This window comes from Cornus florida, unplaced genomic scaffold, assembly GCF_030987335.1.
Source record: "Cornus florida cultivar Cherokee Brave unplaced genomic scaffold, ASM3098733v1 CherokeeBrave_3.0.0_Hap2_Chr10, whole genome shotgun sequence".
Taxonomy (NCBI): Eukaryota; Viridiplantae; Streptophyta; class Magnoliopsida; order Cornales; family Cornaceae; genus Cornus; species Cornus florida.
In genome coordinates, this window is record NW_026775580.1 from 67051361 (window position 1) to 67073314 (window position 21954).

Here is a 21954-nt window from a genome sequence, read left to right on the forward strand (position 1 = left end):
CTGAAGAAATTATTGAAAACCTGTGCATTATTATCATTAAAAGTAATATATAGCATGTGCACGTCCATATAAGACATGCTTAACTATTTGATTTGAACTGACCCGTGATCAATCCATTCATTACCTATCCACAAAATCACATGCGTGCACTTTACCACCAAAAATATAAATGAAAAAACAGAAAGAAAATTAATTAAATTAAATTAAAAATCACATGCATGCATATACTTATATTGCCTATCAATAACCCATACAAGGCGTATGTATTAGTGGTACACCTCCTTTGAAGAGAGAAAAAAATGCACCATATGTGTCCCACTGCGAACTATGGTGTTTTAGTTAAAATTGGTTGAGTTCCCTTCACGATATTGAATTCTTTGGAACATTTTTGTTCTCTAATATGGAACTAGATGCTTTAATTGTTCATTATATACTTGACTGTTTTATATAATTGGTTTATGCCTCCTCTGTAGGTTACACTGGCACACACACGTGTGTATATATATACAAGTTCTCACTTTGGACTAATTTTTCAAATACTGAATTAACTTGTTGCAAGTTTTTTTTTTTTTATATTTTATTTTATTTGAAAGACGAGTTAAATTTTAGTGTATTCGAGCTCGTTGTCAGTGAACTCAATTCTAGCTTAGTTTAGGAATTGTGAGGAGCACAAAACATTGAGCTTGGGCTCAACTCTGCTCGTATAATAAAAGGGACGTATTTTCTAAATTTGGTTTTAGCTCGTGTTTAAACTAGTTGGTTTGACTCATTTAGAAGCATAATCAATTCAATTCATATATTTATACATATATATATATATATAAATTACCTTTTTAACTAGTTATTTTTTTTTTTCAAACTTGAAATACTTTTTTATTAAACGGCTGCGTTTAGTAACGAAGAATGTTTCTTATATTCTGTTATCAAACCTTAAAAAGGCAAAATGAAAACAAAAATCGAGTTCAATAATATGTTTTTATTTTTCTATAACAGAAAAGAGGAAACATAAAAAAAATGTTTATTATGTTTTTGGCACTGCAGCACAGAAACGTTATTGTTACTACACATTAAATAAAATTTATATTATTTATGTTATATATTAAGTTGCATATTAAATGTTAATAAAAATATATATTTTTAATATAGAATATATTAAATATTGCACATTATTTTTTATTTGATAAAAATATATTTTAATATATAATATATTAAATAATAATGTAAATTATTTTATGTGACAAAATAATTTTTGACATAGAATAAAATGTTATTAAATTATTATGTAGTAGATATTTTGTATTATTATATACCATATCTATATTATATTATATGTAAATATTAAATTATAATTAATTTACAATATTAAAACACAATATATATAGTTTATTACATATAAGGTATATTATTTTTTATTCATAATAAATTATCATATGCTAAATATATTATATATCACATAATAAATGTATACATCATGCATATATAAATAATTGGTGGAAGTGTTTTTGTCATAGTATATCTAACTTTGTATTTATGATGTATTGGGTATTATTAAGATTTTTAATTTTAAATTAGATTTGTAAATTTATGACTTTTTGCCTGAGTAGTTGGGTTGCTCCCTGTATCTGAGAGTCTGTGTTCAAGTCATCTACTCTCCCCTTCCCCCTCCCCTCTAATCACAAACTCCTAAAATTCTTACCATGAAAAATAAAAATAAAATAGAAATGAAAAAACCAAAAAATAAAATAAAAAATTTAAAGAATATCATATACATTTTGTAACAAATATGCATTTCTAAACATTGTTATTGTTTTATGTTATCAATTTCGTGGCAACATCAAATGTTAATAAACATCATTTTTGTTTTCTATTTTCACTCAAGAAAGCAAAATCATGTTTATATTTTATTAAGACTGCAAAAATAGAAAACGAAAACGTTACTAAACGCACCCAAATTTTCATATTTTTGCTTTTAAAAATCTTGCAACAAATATATGTTACGAATTATGTTTCCAAATTGTATTGAATACATTTCAAAGCAAAAATGTTGCTTCTTTTTGGGTCAAAATAAAAGCACGATGCCAAAGGAAAAGAGATTAAATGAAGTGTGATAAAAAATAAAAAAAGGTTTGATTTTGGGTTGTCTTCTGAGTCTCGTTATGCGAGTCAAATTGTTATATATAATGGGCCGATATTCTGAACAAGGCCGTCATCAATGAGTTAACAATTAGCCGAACAGCTGGCCTGTTAATTGGTGGCCAGTAGCAAAACATTGATGGCCCAATGGCTAGCCCAATTTTTACTAAAGAAAGAAAAATAGATAGACTAGCCCATTGTGGAGAAAATATACAATGTGCCTGATACATCGTAATAGTTTGTGTTATACAACAAGCGGGCACATGGGCGGCTGGTATATTTTCTCGTGATTGTGAAAGTAGCAAAGTATAAACAAGGGTTAATTCTACTTACCTTCTCTGAAGTTTATCAATATTCTATATAGACCCTTTCCATATTTCATACTTTCACTTACATCCTCTAAAATTTTGGTTAATGTAACATATTACTCCATGCTTGACCATTTTGCCCAACAAATATTCCATGGACACAACGATAAAAAAAAATCATTGATATGATAGATAAACGGGATTAAGAAATATGAAGGTAATGACAAATTTATAAATGAAATTAACCCAGTAAAAAATGATTTATACGCCGCCTCATTTGTAATTAATTGTATGCATATTACACATTTGTTACTGGGTATTTTTTAGTTCAGCCAATGGCCAAACTCTGCATTTTTTTTTTTTTTTGCAGAATTGTTGTTATTAATAATATTATTATTATTATTTAAACCTGTTGAGAATTATTATGAACAACAACAATTTGCTGCATTAAATTACTAAAAGTCGAAAATCATTCATTTAACGAATTTAAATCCATAACCTCCAAGTTACAATAAAACAATCTTATCATTGCGCTAAGTTTCACTCTCACATTTTATATCAACGTGATTAAAGGATATGTTTTTTCTCCAACTCTGAATTTTCTTCAGAAGCCATTGCGCTTTGAAGGGATAAAAATACCCACTAGGCCACATCCTATAAACCATTCTATCATTAATAATTATTTTCAAATCGACAAGTTTAGCTAAGGAATAAACCAATGCTTCCAAGGAGTTTCATGCATTGACTAAATTTTTCGATGCAAGTACCACGACACAAAAAAATAAAAATAAAAATAATATTGGTATCCCATGAAATTCAGCCGCAGTTTGAACATTTTCGTGATTCATGTGCAACATGTAAACATGCCGTGAGGAGATGTATAATTGGACAATTGGACCTTTAAAGGCGCAAGATGACAGATTAAGATATGTTTTTGTCGAGTAATGGAGTAACAATCTAGGACATTTCTAGAACCATAATAAAAACATTCAACTTGTGCCACGACTTGAAAATGTTTGTTTGCCTAATCTCGCCAGCCAGCCCACCCCAGTTGACGTTTCAAGCCTTTTTGGGGTAGGTCATTGGGGCCCACAAGCCTCCAAAAATATGCCCCAAACACCGTCTAAACGCTTTCACAGCTTAACTACCCTCATCAAAACACAAAGTCTACAAGTTGTGAATTTAAGAAATAAACACGTGTTAATCTACATATTATTTATTTAGGGTTGTGGATACAATGATATAAAATTTATAGGCCGACTAAAGATTTTACTTTTTAGAAATTAAATGATTGGTCAAGTAACATCATCCGTTGAAATGTAACTAATAATTAAATAATATGTAAGAAACTATTTAAAATTAATCGGCCTACTCTAGAATCAATGGATTAGCATTTTTCAATCATCTAACAGGCCCTTTTTAAAGTCCCACACCTTGGTCGGTCATGTTCTTAAAATGTAGAGTCCATAGATGATCAAATACAATGCAACACATTAATAATACCTTCAGTATTTTTTTTTTTTTCATGTTCTCAACTACCTCCGCTTCATAAAAAGTCCACACATTTGTCAGTCACGAATCTCTATAACCATGCTATATATATTGTAAAAGTACAATCAAAGACAGATATTCAAAGGCAGAGCACAAAAGTCACAAAATCTCAGCATAGTAGTAATAAAAGGCGGCTCTCTCAAACTTCAAGAGTCAATAAAATTTGGCTCCCTTGTCCGCCCCACCCTCATTTCATCTCTGTTTATTCCTTCTTCCTTCCTTCCTCCATCCCTCTCTCTCTCTTTCTCTCTCTCTCTCTCTCTCTCTCTATATATATATATATATATATCTTATATAGTGTTCAACCTGTTTTTGCTTAAAAGTTGCAGCAAAGAGAAACAGAAGGTACAAGGAGATGGAAGTGATGGTACCTGTGCAGGCCATGGATTTCAACGGTGGTTTGCGGTCTCCTCCTTCACCGAAACGTTTTGGGGAATACTATTTCAGCGCTCCAAATAGTCCAAAACACTTCTCCGGGCTTTATCATGACTTCGATGACTTCGCTGTGATCAACAACAGCAGTGCTAGGAGTTCTGCAGCAGTCCCCTTCGACTGGGAAGAAAAGCCCGGCACGCCTAAATCATCCAAGCCAAGCATCATCAAGAATGAAGATGATTTCGCATTTGATGTGAGTCAGGAACTAGACAACCTCTCTGTCTCAGCTGAAGAACTCTTCGATGGTGGTAAAATCAGACCATTGAAGCTACCACCTCAGTCACTGCTACATAAAAGAATAGATGAGTCTGCAACGCAAAAGAGCCCGGTAAGATCACCAATATCACATGGGAAAAAGATAATCAAGGAGGCTTTCTCACCAAGAAGAAAGAAGGGAATTGATCCTTTTGCAGCTGCGGCTGAAAGTACCTGTAAAAGAGCAGAGCATGAAAGAGGAAGAGAAAGAAGTTCTGTTTCACCATCTCCGAGTTCAGCCCATAGAGGGACAAGATCACTCTCTCCTTTCAGAGTTTCCAAGTACCCATGGGAAGAACAAGAACAACAACAGCAGCTGCACAACACTAAACAATCTTCTAGTTCTATCATTCCAAAACCTTCCTTGTCGTCCACTACTTCCTCCTTGTCTTCTTCGTCTTCAAAAGGGTACAAGAAATGGAGATTGAAGGACTTCTGCTTGTTTCGTAACGCGTCTGAAGGACGCGCAATGGATAGATATCCTCTGAAGAAATATGCAGCTTTGTTCAAGAAACATGAAGACATTAAGAATGCGAGCTTCCGGTCATTAGAAGGGTCCTATTCAGGGTCCAGCTCGAACAGAAGGGGGCCGGTTTCGGCTCATGAATTGCATTACACGGTGAACCGGGCAGTTTCAGAGGATATGAAAAAGAAAACATTCCTGCCATACAAGCAGGGCATATTGGGACGACTGGCATTCAATCCTACTGTCCATGCTCTCGCTAACGGCTTTGGGTTTTCGCGAGGATGAATCGGGCATGACAACCTGTTTAGATATCAATCTATTTCTTTTCGTTGTAAAGTTCACTGTTAAATGTATATGATCGTTATTCATCTTGGAACTAAACTTATGTTTTTGTTCCACGTATTGGAGCAGTTGAAATTAACAGGAAAGTGCTGTTGATCAAATGTTTTCATTGATTTTCATCCATGTTTTATAAAATTGTAATTATGAGAATTTTAAGAGTTTAGCATTTGAAACAACCTATACATAAGATAATCTTATATATCCTGCTCATTTGTTGATACAGTGTTCCTAAAATTCTACATCATATAATTTTCCAGAATGAGCTTCTTAGCAAAGCTAACACCATCATACCATCCACAAATTTAGATAAATGTGCATTAACCTGCATATTTTTGACATTATTTTCATGCTTGCGATCAACAAATTTAGATAATTACAAGAAATATTGTATGAAAATTCAAGAGAGAATTAATTCACTGCAAGGAGATGCAAGTAAAAAAAGTTCATATAATCTTCACTACATCCTGAAGGATGAAGGAATGTAGGCCTAATCGATGCCTACGCATCACCTGACCCTATTGTGTATTCAAAAAAAATTATAAACAAAAACAATAAAATCATATACAGAACCATTAAATAAATAGAATAAATAATCTTATATTTTATTTATTAACTGGCAAAGATGCTTATACTGTTCAACGACCCAAAATGTCAAACACGTTACAAAATGACATATGTCACCTTTGTTGAGATATCGGCCAGTTTAATGGGCGTTACTAATAATAGATGCTACTCAATAGAAGAGATAAGAATGAAATAAAATATCAATGTTTCTGTTTGTTTTTAAGGTGTGACACTACAACTACAATAGTGGGTGTAGAAAATTCATGGTCAACTTCTAGATGAACATGACAAATGGGTATTTCTCGACCTTGAGCTCCTTCGATCAACACGTAAGACCAATTTTAGTAATACATTTTTCTTTTTCATATATAAAGCATCATCTATAACCAAAAGCAATGTAATACGAAACCGAAAATATCATAAAACACCCAGGAATAAACCTAGTTAAAAGAGTGATCTTATTTTAGAAAAGTGTAACATTGCTTCAGCAAAAATGAAATGGCATCGAACTTTCTCAACCCAAAAAAATATTGAGATCAGTCGTAGGGTCACAGATAACAAAGTTCCAAAGTCAAATACCAAACTCTCAGTCGAAGTTATCAATGCTGATTGGAGTGATGTCATCTGCGAACTTGAAGTGTCCAACTAAACGCGCAAAGAAAACCATTTGTTGTTCCAGTGTGAACTTAATGTTTTCAGCCTGTGTAATACAATTTGATAAAGGGTACTGTTTTCACAGGAAAAAAAAAAAAAATGATTCAATAATACTTATAGAATTCTACATACCTTGCGAAAACCATGTTGCTCTCCTTCGTACTCCACAAGAGCAACAGGCAAACCCTTCTCTTTCAATGCCAGGTAGATTTTACGTGCTTGATCAGGGGGTACAACCTGCAACATGTGAACAAGTTTTCACTCATTTTTTTGAGAATATTAAAATTCAGAATTACTGGGACACCACAAACTTGTAGGGGGGAGGGGGGAACTAGGCTACTTAAAAATATCAACCAATTATGTCATGCTTGCATTAATATAATCTAACCGAGGGCTGTAGTCTAGTGGTACTTCTTCACCTTCCAAATTAGAAGGTCTAGAGTTCTAGTACCCATAGAGGCAAAGTGGGTGTGTGAGTTTCTTGCCAAGGTAAAAATAAAATAAACAAATAAAACAATACTAATATAATCTAAAAAGATGTGAAGCACAAGGTGTAAAATATAGAGGGAACATGTCCACACGGGTATATTTCAAACGCTTACAATGTCAGGTCATGTTGACACTCGTATCACAGAGAGAACATAAGAGTCCATCCAACTTTAGGTCAAAATTCATGGGTATTGTTCACAACCAATAACAGCTCCCATAATTTAAGCCTCAAAGCCTTGCTCCTTTCTTTTTCACAGAGACACAACAATAACACCACTAAAAGACCTTCTTTGACACAGTCCTACGTCATTCATTACTTGTTTCTAAGATGCCCCTTCAGGGGCACAGAAAAAAAAACGAAGTACAGAACAAGATAATAAGGAGTAAGAAAATTTCTGATCTCCATAGTCCTAAATTGATCAATAACAAATGAAAGAAAAACAAAGAGAAAAATATAAAAGTGTTGTCCTTGCCTTATCCTCCAATCCTTGGAATAGAATTATGGGGCAAGAAAATTTATCAACAAAATTGATGGGTGACCTCTGAAAGTAATCATTTTCACTTCCTGCAACGCGTCAAAAGATTATCAATCTCAACACTATATTGAGTGACCAAATTAAGTAATGCACGAAAGGTAATTTAATCATTACCAACAAGATTATCGAGATAATGAGATTCAAACTTATGAGTTTCTGCTCGCAACAATTGTAAGTCAGCTACCTATTCATTGACCAACAAGAGACAAAAGGAAATTGTCAATTTACGATTTCATTGAACTTTAAATGGATTGCTCTATTAAGTATGAAATCAAGGTGCAGCCTAGGATTTAGTTCTGAAATTACTTAAAAGCAGCCATGAGGTGGTTCTTTGCAAGGATTTCTGAAGATAGAATCATTTTAACGAAAAACATTTAGTTTGATATGGTGAATGGCAATAGTGAATTCTCAGCATTACAAATGAGGCAATAATTGGAAAGGAAATGCATTATAGTAAGCAAGCCATGCATTTGCCATCATTTGGTACCTTTGGGGAAATTAGGGGTCTTTTTAAGTAGTCCCGATGGGGTTCCCTTTTCTGAACATTATATTTTCACATCGTACATTTATTTAAAGACCTCACGGACTGTAAATTCTTCATATATAAGGAGTAAAAACATGCAAAACTCCCTGAAAGTTCATTAAAGGGATTTAGTAATATCTCCCATAGGCAACAGTCACTTTCTTTCCTGAGAAGCAAATAATTTACCAAAGCGCTACAACTCATCAGCATACACTTGATTTCTGCACCATATTATATGAACAAATTTACTGTACTTTTAGTTTCTTCTTCTCTATGTGTTCTCCCACTAATATCAATAATTAGATAATTAATAGCTTGTAACAAAGCTGAAAAAAATCCTCACTAAAATTTACAAATGCACAAAATTGATACCACCAAGCAAAAAGAAATGCTCATGAAACCAATCTGTAAGTAGGTATGATATTCAATTAAAGATAAGATCAGGGACTCACACCATACAGAGAAGCTCCAGCCTTGAACGTTTCTCTAAAAGCAAGAGCAGCTAATGTTGTGTACCCACCAGCAGAGCCCCCAGTTATGCATAATCGTTCTCCATCTACCTTTCCACTCTCTACCTGGGAAACCAAACAAATATTACCACATTCTGAACAATGCTTCTGTACATCCATCCATCATAATCTTGAAAGAAATATTTGAACTATATGTACCAAAAACTTAGCACAACTACAACAGTCATTAACATCAACAATTCCCCAGCGCCTCAAAAGCCTTTCTCGATATTCTCTGCCATAACCTTCAAATACGAAACCGAGTTAACCTTAGCAGAAGACATAGGAGGTTAAAATACAAATTAAATGAGGTACTATAATAGTTATGATAACTACAAGGTCCAACATATTTGTGGAATGAAACAAATGAAAAATTTAGCAGCATTTAATAGGTATAATCTGGAGTTTATATCAATAAACCTGCAGTGGTGTTTTATGGACCCCATAACTAGGCAACAATCAGATCCTATGAAGAATAAATTCATATATATAAAGGAAATACAAAGGTTAAGAACATACCAGTGCTTCCACCATAATTAACATCCACATATGCCCAACCTCGACTAGTCCAATATTGGATACTAAGATTTAAGATTCCACGGCTCTCACTTGTAGGCCCTCCTACAATATGCATGCTATTAAAAATTTATTCTATATATATATAATTCAAAAGAATGTATAAAGTAATTAATTGCAATGACTTGACAAGTTCCGTAACAGCTGCATTTCTAATAAATGCAAGCAACTAAACACCCCCACTTTTTCAACTACAAGTATACAACCCATTAACGTTGCAACAAGAAAACTAAACTAACTAAACTTTTCCACTGCATTGTTGTTCCAAATATAAGCCAATAACGATATTTTTCTGAGCAGCTATACACATTTTTTAGCACTTCCTCCGTGTACGCCTGCATTTCTGACAATAATATAAGAGCGGATTTAATATGTAACAATCACAAAATGCATTCGGATGGAAACCATGTCCATAATATGCAAGCACCAACAAAATGCACAGGCTGTGGAAAACCAGGATACTAAATGGAGCTTCCATGTAATAGTTGTAGAATCATTAGAAAACATTCCCACATGACCCCCATCCCCTCCCAGCAGTATGGACAAGAACAAAATTTAAAACCATTAATGCTATTATTTTGGCCTGAATTATATACCAAATGTCCCATATATCTTCCACTGCACAATTCAACTCATTTCAACGTAAATCTGTCTTCTTTCTTTCTTTTTGATAAATAAATCTGTCTTGATTTAATTTGCTTTATTACTTTGTGGTTGGGATTATTTGAGTAGATGATGATTCGCACAATTATGATTAATTGATTGATTAAAATTTGTTAAAATCGAATTAAGTAAAAATTATCAAAGTATGCAAAAGACTAATTCATCCCCTTAGGTCTAGTAGGGCCTTGCGCATCCTCTCACATCAAAGCCTCGGGTTACAGTCCTAGATTTCTCAAATGTTTGTGCTAATCTTTAAAAAGATGCTCCTTAAAACATTTCTAGTTTGTGAACTGCCATAAGTAGGTACTCATATTTCAAGCTCAAATGGTTATTTGGGCCCAGGGGGAGATAAACTACCCATTGTGTATCATAATATACCAAAACCACATTAATAAGATAAAAATATAAGGTACTCAAGAACCAACAAAGAATATGGAAGTGTCAAGCAACTGCAGCGGTGCCATAACATTTCTGATATGCATTTGTCGAAATTGATGAATGATAGTTATAGATTCAATGCCAAAAATTCAGGGGGATAAAATAAATAAATAAGATTTGACCGCATCAATCTTAGTTAGCAAAGTAACCAAAAAGTACCATGGCTTTTCAATAGTAGCGGAGGTTTCTCTTCTGGACTAGCTTGATAAATGGGGTTGGTTGGTGGATAAAAATATGCATAGGCAATTTGACCTGGAACTTCTGTCGGAAATTCAATTAATTCTGCCGAGCTAAAGTATGATTTGTACTTTGAACTATCAGGTGAAGACGACCAAATAATCTTGAAATCAACTGCTTTTAACCTATTGTCATCTAAAGTCACCTGCTAGCACAACAAAGGAATATTGAGAAACACAAGTAATGCTACAACAGGAACTCTTAGTATTAGAATTGCAAATAATTTATGAGAATAAAAAGACCTATTTCAAAATATTAGGGGGAGGCAGCACCTTAGCTATTGACAAAGGATGAACTGCAGCTGCTCCCTCAATGTACAGGCAATCAGATCCCAAAGTCTGCATACACAAATAAATATCCACATCTTAAAAAGCCATTATCACATTATCAACAAGAGAAGTTTTTGAATCTCTGAATCAGTTGAGGATAAAGTTCAAGAACATACGATATCATTTATATCTGTGAAAGGAATATCAATTAGAGATGACATCCCCCGAACATCATCCAAAACTCCGAGAAATGACTTCCCATTTTGCCTGCCATCACCCATAACTTTGATTGAATTAGAAGGTTTACAAATAGAAAGGACATCAAATCCCAAATGAAGAGCAAGGTTAATGCATACAATAACAATGCGGAGGCAATATATTTTTAAGTCACCTGTAACTGCAAGCAATTAAGTTCTTTTGTTCATAATTCGGAATAAATTCATAAGAGTTCATGCCAAAAATCCACAATGGTCTTGCAAACTCAGCATCCAACGAATAAATTGGCAAAACCTTGTTATCAGACTCAATCTGTTGCAGAAGAATAAATTTTATTAAATTATAAATTCAAGGGACCTCAATAGAGAAAAGAAAAAGAAATGACATTTGAAGCAACTCTGTGCAACTCTCTCTCTCTCTCTCTCATAATGTTTACCTCGTCCTAGGTGTGGTAGTTTCTTTTCTCCTTGTATATATACGGGACCTTTCTTAAAAGTCCATAAAATTGTATATTTTGTTATGAAATCCAATAGCAAATTAATAATATTTATCATATTATATATATATATATATATCCATACACACTTAGACTTTACTTTTATCTTACAAAAAAGTGAAACAATAGCAAAGGTTACAAACTTACAAAGTTCCATAGATTTCTCGTCTCATGATTGTCCATGTAGCAAGACAAAAGAGATTAAATACTATGTAAGTTTCACTCCCTCTCCTATTCCTCTCTCTGGCTCTCTCTATTATTTTTTTTTCATTAAAAGATCACCAAAGGCATAAATGTTAACATAATGGTTATATATATATACCGTATATTGTATTTATTTGTCATTGTGTATATGTATATGTGTATTCAGTATAAATAATGTATGTATATTAGTATATAAGAGTATTGAAAAATATAGCAAAAATAAAAAATTAGGGTTTTGATTTTAAGTATCCTGATTGGTTTGAATCAATAGTGCCTCTAAGGAATGGATCTATTATAATTCTGTAGCTTGAATTAGTGTAGATTCGATTAATATATTTGACTAATGGGTTTGTTGAGATTTCAAAGCCTTAACTAGTTTATATTCGTCTGTTTTCTTTAATTGATGAAATCAGAATCATTGAGTTTATTTAATTTATGGTTTGCAATTTCAAGCCATAAAAAGTTTATATTCTCTATTTATTTTTATTTTTTTTCATTGTGTTTTCTAAAATAAAATAAAATAAACTTTTTTGATTTTTTTTTTTGTACCTATCTATGTCATATTTGACTAGATATAAGCCAAAAAAAAGAAAAAATACAGTAAATAAGTAGAGTAGATTTTTGCATGCATCTAACCCCCCCCCCCCCCCCCCCCCCCCCCCCCCCCCCCCCCCCCACCTAACCATGGGATCCTGGCTCCGCCCCTGGTTGTCATAATCTGTAACGTCATTATCAATTGAACAGTCCTCCTGTGTTCTCATATAGGAGCATTATACCATTTTTTTTTTCCAACCAGTAGCAGCACAAATTCCATAGAAGATAATTGCACCTCATAGATAAAGAATTTAGATATTCAGCAAGGAATTCTTATGGTTGTGTTTGTTCAGCCTAATTGTCTATTTAATCAGATCAAATATATCAGAACGTAGCCCAGTATTCCATTATAAAATGGAAGACGACTTTACATGAATTATGTAATACACCAAATTAGTTGTCCCATTTGAAAAGTCAAAGCAAAACAAATACTATCTTTCCACAATTACCCTTTTAGTTTTTTAAAATCTCTAACTTAAGTAATATACATATTTAAACTTAACACGATAACTTGGTAATTTTAAATGGGGACAATGCATTAATTGCATGTCCCCTTTAAACATTAAAATACCAAAAGTGGACAACTAATATGGGACAGATGGAATAGAACACAAGGGACTAAGAATAAGAGTTTCCATAAGGTTATCAAATGCATGGACAGCTAATAGCAATGCTAAATTTACCATCTCATATATGTTTGACCTATCTGGATATTGGTAAAATGCATATGCAAAAATATCATAACACAAAACCTGGACTTAGTGGTTAAAATATATTATATGGGCATTTCAGTCTAATACAACCATCCAAAATGAAGAAGTATGAAGTTACCCATTTATGGAGATTCCAAAACCCATTGTTTCTGTCAGTGATGAAGAATAGTTCCCCTGCAGTAAAAAACATAGCAAATCAATGCATGCGAAATTTGAAGCCACCCGGAGTTTGTGCCCCCAATCAATAATGTATTGCTTAAAGAATCATTGCAATACTATGAAATGAACATAGAAAACCAAAAAAGTTAACATGATGGAATCCTAAAAAATGCAAGATGAGCTTGACCTAACCATAACACAAACTGGGAGCGCTGATCTCATCCTAGAAAATGCAAGAGGAGGTCAGGCTAATCCCGTGGTACAAATTGGAAGCCACAATTTCATTTCAAAACATATCACTATTTACTTATGAATGGATGTGACAACTCACATTGAACGTTTAAAAAAAAGGGTTGGTTGACATCATTGCAAGTTTTGGAATAAAGATGGAATTCGTTTCCATAGAAAGGCACAGAAAAAATAGCACTGTTACAGAAAATCTTCCATAGCTTGACATTTCAAAAATAGATTATAAATTTGAGGGGTTCAACGTCGATTTTGATATAAATATTCGGAACCAAATGATTTATAAGACCAGTTAGTATCATATTACTCAAACAGATGACATTTTTATAATTACAAAATGCATTCAAAAAATAGAAACATATATAACAGAGTGAAACAAAAAAAAAATTCAATGTAACATACAGGACCAACCAACATATGTTGTCCATTAGTCATGTGTTACATGGATCTTATCAGAGAATTAATTGAAGTTGAATATATATACACACACACACACAAATATAAATACAAATTCATTTATATCCGCCTAATATAAAAAGTGAAACCACATGGGACTGGGGAAGCAACACCTCCTCCACCCCATTTTCATTTATATCCACCTATTAAAAAAAAAAAGAAGTGAAACCACATGAGACTGGGGAAGCAACACCTCCTCCACCCCATTTTGCCCTTGTGTATTTTTCAGATTACTACAAACATGCCATTATAAACCTTACATCCTCTTAACCTTTGGGTTTCCACAAATTAATTAGTTGCTACTCCTTTATTCATTTGCCTATATAAGAAGAGATGGTGTGATCAAGGGAAACGACACCCACTTCCAACAAGAGGCCTTAGTTAAATAAATAAATAAATCAAGTTAGTAAATTAATTAAAAAGAAGAAGAAAGAATTACCTTTAGATGACCACTTGGGTTCGGTTGGAGATTCAACAAGTTTATGATCACCGCCAGCAACACAGATGCGTTTGTAAATATCTCTGTACAATAGCATTACAAACTAATGAAATTAAAGGAATTTAGGTACATAATAAAAAGACCAAGGAAAACAGAAAATCTTAGTCTGACCCAAAAATAAACATAACATTATGAAATTCTTTTATAAGAATTTTAAGTGAGTTCAGGCATGTCCGAATTGGTAAGTACCCCCTGAAAGAGAGGTACCCTCCAGGTCTGATTCTCCTCCAGGGGTTGTTAGGGGGGGAAAGCACTAAATAGCTTGAATGGAAAGTGCAAAAGATAAATCTCGCTCACAAGCACGGCCATTTTTTAGAGAATCCCACTCCTCTATCGTAGGACTTGTAGCTCAGCGGTCCACCGGGATTTAGACTAAAGTAACTATAGGTGCCAAAGAAGCAAGCTGGAGATGTTGGAGAGCATCGGTATCAGAAAATACATCTCGCCACAAGGTCATTAGAGAATTGGATAAGATACACCATGAACCAACCAATTTGTACAGCAGTGAGAATGAGTGACAGTGTTACAGTGTGACAAGGATGAGAGGAAACCGAAAAAAAAAGGAATGCCGTTGGAGTGAGAAAAGACATGGATGCATACACGCCATGGACATGTGTTGCATTGTTAGGGAGTTTTAAGAAAGTTCTAAAAAAGAAAGATCGTTTAAAGGGTATATATAATGACTTCTTTGAACATTTTTAATAATATGGTGTCATGACATAAAATATTTATAAATTTTGGTTTTAAAAAAAAATTATTATATAAATATATAGTAATAATTGTTTTGTAAACCAAAATAAATTATTACACATTTACCTTTTACCGGAAAAGAAAAAAACAATCATTGTCTTTGAACATTTTTTATTTTAGGTAGATGAAAAATAATATTACTCTTCCAATACAGGATCACATATATAAAAAAATATATATTTATTAGTGGTCGTGTCCCTGCCGTGTTATCTTTTTACAATTTTCCGTGTCATCGTATCTGTGTCATATCCATGTCCCGCATACATGTCCATGCTTCTTAGACAGCCCCTTTATATGAATGAAAATTAAACAAACAAAACACGAAGTAAACAACGACGACGGTACTTTTATTGCAAAGATAATAACTATAAATGAACACACACTGGGTAAAGACAATGTGAGAAGTAGACAAAATAAATGAGGAATCATGCTCACCCATTTTCAGATATATAGCCAACCCAAAGTTCTGATTTATCCCATGGCATGTTAGGGTGACTCCATTCAATCCATGCAATACGCTCTCCCTTGGGGTCCAAACGTGGGAAGGCGTAGAAGTCACTGCCTCCAACTAATAGTTTTGGTTCTGCATAATAATACATGGCAAAATATAAATAATGAAAGTGAATAACAATATGGCACATAAAACAATCTAAATCCCCCATGAATTTAATTATGAACTTATGATTTTCATAATCCATAGTACATCTTCTCCCAATAAATCTAAAACTAGCACATACACAATTGTAGACACACAAAAGAGTAATATATTGTTAATGACATATCAGTACCTTGGATATCCTCATTGCTGAGTTCCACTGATGCAATAGTCGTGATTGGGTTTAGACTACTTTCGCGATGATCTATCAAGAATGAAGCATAAATAGACAAATTAATCATCAACGAAGAAACATGCACTGCACCACATAAGCCTTCAATGGATGAACATTATATTCTCAATCTTTTTTTCAGTAAGGAACATTATATTATCAGTCTACCTTCTGTTACTGTAATATAACGGTTAAATCGCAAATCAAAAATTCCATCTGCATAACACATTCTAGGTCCACCATAATCTGGTGTAAGTGGCACTGGAGAAGAATCTGCATGGCACAAAAAACTACTTCATGTAAACTTTAAAGCTCCAATAAAATTCCAGTATGGCAATTTTTTATTTTTTATTCATAAGCAGGTGTATGTAGATTTCAATAAAGATGGGAATAATTACTACAGAGGAGCACTGTGAGGGAATACCCTCACATCACAAAAGAAAACCTGAAAAGAGAAAATGACCATTTCCAATACACATGGAAGCATAAGACTAATAAAAAGAAAGACAATCTAGCTGATACTAAAGTTAACACCCTGAAGAGTAAGTCCAGCAGGATCAAAAAATCTGAAACCAGGTAATTTTAGCCACTTCAACAGCAAACCTCTTTATCACTTGATTTAATCTAGCATTCCTCTCACTGCAAACAGCCCACAATACAGCAGAGAATACCATCCTATTTGCTTTATCTCTATGTGTATCCACAGAAAAATTCTTGATATGCCAATCTATCATCAATATTCTGATAACAATTAACACACACAGGAGCAAGCTGCAATCCTCTCTTTAGTAAATTACAAAAAGAAGGAAGTTTATCTTGCAACACTAGATAAGCAGTGAATTAAAATGGAATAAATCTTCACCAAATTAAATGGAATCAAATTTCACTAGCATAAAAATTCATACAATGAGTTTAATGTTGGAGCATAGATCAAGAATTAGAAGTATCAATATATGTTCATTTGGAGCGCAATACAAGTGATAAGATAGTAAGCAGTTAGAGATTAACCTCTAGATACAATTGACTGTTTGTATAGTCTTTGATCTTTGTAATTCGAGAAAATTAGAGTGTCCCCTGAAATCCTGAATGCACCACCTCCATATTCTTGAGCCACTGTTCGCACCGCAAACTCTTTCGGCGTAATATCGATAGATTCATCGCCTGGTTTCTCTGGTTCTTTAACAAGAACCATTCGTCTGAACTTATCCAGAAAAATGTCATATAAAGATTACGTTTTTAGGGTTTTTGGGAATTATGACTAAAATGATTGCTGCTGTCGGCATATATGTGTGTGTATATACTAATATACATACCCTGATTCGGTGGGGCGAGATTCGAGCCAAACTAGGTGGCCATGGCCGTCGACGGCTGTGCCGCCAAGACGCTTCTCGCCGCCGGAGACAACATCGGCGGTGATAGGGGACTTCCAAGAACCATATGGTGCAGTGAGCTTCTCTGCGGTTCCCTCAGTTGATGCTTCGACAGTTGAAGCCATTCTCTTGCAGCTTCGTTGTTGATGAGTCTGGCTCTTGGTGAGTAGTCTGCTAATTTGGTTGAACGAGGATGAGGAGGACGATGACCAAGACGACGTCGTTGATCGAATCGGGTAGCGAGTGAGACTGGCTATGGCCAATAGTGCCATACAAGTAAAATGCGTTTACTTTCCATTTATATACTATATACTGTATATGAGTATTTTTTTTACGTCGGATACATTAATGGGAAATGATAAACATTGGGGTTAATTTAAGGATTTTTTGTTTCTATTTTTTAAGTGACAAGTAGCATCTATATTACTAGAGAGTACGTAATGAAGTACACCACACCTTTTCTTTTTTTTTTTTTTCTTTTTTTTTTTAAGTAGCCATCATCAGCAAGTCACACTTACACCACAATACAATACCGAAGATGCTCTAGATATTTGAATTCTTACATCATTATTTATCTAATTATTCATGATTTTATGATATTTATAAGTAACTTAATATATTTATTGAATAAAAGTATAGAGAAACTCATAGAAAGAAAAATTATTGAAGGGTATTCATCAAATAAAAGTACAGAAATTGTAAAGATAAAATTTATTAGAGGGCATTCATGTCACCATCCGTTCAACATCCATAATCATGTTGAATTACATATCTTATAATATATGTTTGTATCATACATGAATAATCAAATGAATCCAACTTAATGTATAAATTTTAGTTTGGATTTCAAAGTCAACCTGATCAAAATTATATATGTTTGTGACGTGTATAAAACATGCATGGAAAGGAATTTGAATCCAACCCGCTATAAATTTTGGATGTAAAAATAAAATTGGATGAAATTGGTTACTACAAGTGAAGATAGGAAAAAAAAATGAAAATAAAAATCAAAGTGAAGAAGTGGAGTGCTGGATTTTATCTCGAATCTTCCAAACATGACATTAGTGAAGAGGATTCAACATGAGAATCAGCAAATGAAACCTCTCAGTTTTTAAACTTCATGACAGCAGGAGTAAGTCGATGTGTGCTCCCTGTTTCAATCCAAAGCAATGACAGTTCGAATTGAAGACACGCTGCAGAACTCAGAGTCACTCCAAGTACACTAGTCATGGAAATACTCGTGTTCCAAACCAAATGACTAGAATCTCAACTCATTCTGAGTTAAAAAAAAATACCGGTGTTCCGAACCAATTGACCAGAATCTCAATTCAAGTCTGATTTAAACAGTAATATTGTGTATGGTGTGCAGAAATATAATAGAATGCAAGTGGGAATGAAATGAGAATGGGAATAGAATGACTATTCTCATTCTATTATTTGGTTGTAAATATAAAAATGAAATGTGTAGGAATGGAACGATAAAAACCAACCACTCTAGCGTTTGGTTGGACAAATTTAAAATTTTGAATGGAATAAATTTAAAATTAAGTTATCCAAACTATCCCTCTTAGTAACAAATAAATTAAATTAACAAAATGACATTTTTCTTTTTTAAAATAAATGGTGCCACTGACAGTGGTGGAGGTGGAAAGCGGTAGTAGTGTAGGTGGTGGTGTTAGAAGGCGGTGGTGGCAATAGTGGAAGGTGGCAACGGCGGTGTTGGTGGAAGACGGCAGTGGTATTAGTGGAAGGCGAAGGTAGTAGCATGGTAGTGATGGTGGAAGGAGATAGTGGTGTAAGTGGCGATGGTGGAAGCCAATAGAGGTGACTGTGGTGGTGGTGGAAGGTGGTGACGGTGGTGGTGGAAGGTGGAGGAGGTGGCGGTGAAAGGTGGTGACGGTGGTGGCAGTGGAGGTGGCGATGGTAGAAGGGGGTGGCGGTGGTGGTGGTGGAAGGCGATGGCAGTGGTGATGAAAGGTAGTGGTAGTGAAAGGTGGTAATGATGAAAGAAGGCTGTAACGACCCGAACCCATGGGTTTAACCGTTAACCGGGTCTCTTTCTGAACCCGAGGTCAACAAAGGGTACAATTGTCATTTCTTATGCTCATAGGTAATACTCCATCCATTTCAAGACTTAAGAAACTTCAAAATACAGTTTAGAATGAGAAGGTCAAAGTGTAGGTCAAGGAGGCAGGGTCAGCCGACTGATGGCCCTTCGTCAGCCGGCTGAAAATGCATAATCAGCCGGCTGATCCACAAGGTCGGCCGGCTGAAACGATCCCCAAAGTTGAATACTCTCGGGACATCAGAAAAGAGAGCTGTTGATCTACTGACAAGGGAGGTTCCGTTGGCTGACAGTACTTATCATCCAGCCGAAACAACATTCTCACTGACTCAACCTACTGAAATACCAAAAATTGCACCGTCAGACGGCTGATGGTCCTGGTCAGCTAGGTGACAGGCCCTAGAATGCTACTATCTGCAGCTAAAACATCAGATAGACTAAGCCCATTGTAAGCCGACTTGTATAAGACCTGATACGCAAACAAATCCCGAATTCACGACAAATACTATACAACATTATATCGTCAAAAACATCCATAATTTCTTAAAAGTATAACTTCATTTCCCATTCAACATCAAATGTCTACGTAGTCTCAAATTTACCTCAATTACTGTCATATAACATAATTACAGTACATGGCCATGCTATACAAAACGGATACATTCTCAAAATGAAGTTTTACAAAAGAACGAGTGTAAGTACACAAAAGGTAGCAAAAGAATTTCAAATCCACGAACTAAGTTTGTAGGGGAACGTCATCCGTCACTTATTTCCCGTGCCTTAAAAATGTTAATAATAAATGGATGAGCAAAATACTCAGTAGGAAGTGTCTAAGACACACTTCTTATAACCCCATGAATCCATACCAAAGAATAGATAAAAGTAAGTAGGGTCATGCCATAGGGAATGCACGTCAACAACCACAATATCAAGTGTAAATAAATGTCATCCAATTACATATATACCACTTATGCAATGAAGTGCAATGTCATGCCAATGTCGTTCCCCATTTTCGAAACATTTCGTTTCACCTTCCAAACCGTTAGTGTGACCCGACCCAAGACGCCTTCAAGACATCACGAGAGGAGGATTGGCTAACTATCCACGACCACAAGGCGTCATATCTGGCCTAACTAACTCAACCACACTAGGGTCTCTTCCTAGTCCCTTCTAGACCACACTAACACCACAGACCACTAGGCGCCTCCTAGGCGTCCGGGTTTCGCAACACTTTTGAAAAAAAAACTTTTCCCCAAAACAATTCCATTTGTTTAATAAACTTTTCCCTTTTTCTTTCCCCAATGAATGTATGAATGTATCATGCTTCCAAATGCTAAATTCAACAACTAAATCCCATACATTCCATCTACATCACAATCACATTGTTAAGGTAAATTATAACATTTATTTTCATAATTTCAACATCACTTTTCTTAACAGTTAAAAATCACGGGGCATCTAAAATATCAATACTAAGCATGTATCTTCACCACCAAGTATATGTTGTCTAAAATATGGTTTAACTATACAATATACTATAGTATTATTTATTTAAATATTATTTGAAAATATAAAGTATATATATATATATATATATATATATATATATATATATATAATTTGTTATAATATATAGTTTAATATAATAAAATAAAACCTATAAAATAAAATAACCTGATTAACAGTCGAGGTTAGAATTTGATTCTATGTCCTTAAAACAGATTCGCCCCGCTATGGTGCTAACGGACTCAGTGACGTCTATCTCCCAGGATACAATGACTTATCTTCCTTCGGTAGTAGCACTGCAAATCAAAGGAATAGGCGAACCGGCTTGGTGTAGTACTCTCTGACTCGAACTCGGACTCTGAGTGACTGACTAAGGCTCGAACCCACAAAGTAAAGAGAGAAAGAGGAAGAAGAAAATTCAGAAGAAGAGAAGAATTCTCTGAATTTGGTGTGATTTGCAAATGATCCAAAGAGGGAATTTATAGGTAGCAAGGTGCCTTTTCGGGTGGGTGCAACCATGGGTTATGATGGTTCGGAAAAAAGTGTAACCCTTTGAAAAAACTAAAAAGTGATTTTTTAATTTAAAAGGTATAACCCTTTAGAAAAACTACTATATGGTTTTTTAATTTAAAAGGTGTAACCTTTTAGAAAAACTAAAAAGTAGTTTTTTAATTCAAAAAACCAACCACCCAAAAAACCCACCCATTTGTGAAACCCATTTAAATAAGCCCAACCCAAAAATAGGCCCAATCCAAAATTCTATTTAATAAAAGGAATAATCCGGACTTTATAATTAAGCCCAAGCCCAAGCCCAAGCCCAAGCCCAAGCTTGACTTATTTAAACTTCAATTGGTTTCAACATTTTTTCCATTTAGGCTTTTCAAACACCTCACTTTGGATCTAAT

General features: G+C 34.3%; 2 protein-coding genes across 2 annotated transcripts; one reads left to right on the forward strand and one right to left on the reverse strand.

Moving 5' to 3' along the window:
• Positions 1–3974: 3974 nt before the first annotated feature.
• On the forward strand, positions 3975–5640 carry LOC132280129 (uncharacterized). Its single transcript, XM_059782251.1, has one exon. The coding sequence runs from the start codon at positions 4348–4350 to the stop codon at positions 5431–5433; it is 1086 nt and encodes a 361-aa protein (XP_059638234.1). The 5' UTR covers positions 3975–4347; the 3' UTR covers positions 5434–5640.
• Positions 5641–6452: 812 nt separating this feature from the next.
• LOC132280127 (uncharacterized) lies at positions 6453–17765 on the reverse strand. The gene is made up of 18 exons (XM_059782249.1): positions 17422–17765; positions 17117–17304; positions 16277–16381; positions 16070–16141; positions 15717–15864; positions 14472–14554; positions 13290–13345; positions 11340–11476; positions 11125–11215; positions 10952–11017; positions 10602–10824; positions 9285–9386; positions 8925–9010; positions 8709–8831; positions 7848–7917; positions 7671–7762; positions 6841–6945; positions 6453–6754 (listed from the first exon to the last, which is right to left on the reverse strand). The coding sequence occupies exons 1-18, from the start codon at positions 17748–17750 to the stop codon at positions 6641–6643; spliced, it is 2190 nt and encodes a 729-aa protein (XP_059638232.1). The 5' UTR covers positions 17751–17765; the 3' UTR covers positions 6453–6640.
• Between the last annotated feature and the right edge of the window lie 4189 nt (positions 17766–21954).

What these genes read in the sequence shown, in the direction of transcription:
- LOC132280129 (XM_059782251.1), top strand. Translation starts at nt 4,348, where the DNA reads ATGGAAGTGATGGTACCTGTGCAGGCCATGGATTTCAACGGTGGTTTG.
- LOC132280127 (XM_059782249.1), bottom strand. Translation starts at nt 17,750, where the DNA reads ATGGCACTATTGGCCATAGCCAGTCTCACTCGCTACCCGATTCGATCA. An exon ending in ACCCAAGTGGTCATCTAAAG is followed by an intron (nt 13,346 to 14,471) that starts GTAATTCTTTCT and finishes TTTTTACTGCAG; the next exon opens with GGGAACTATTCTTCATCACT. An exon ending in TAATTATGGTGGAAGCACTG is followed by an intron (nt 9,011 to 9,284) that starts GTATGTTCTTAA and finishes TCGTATTTGAAG; the next exon opens with GTTATGGCAGAGAATATCGA.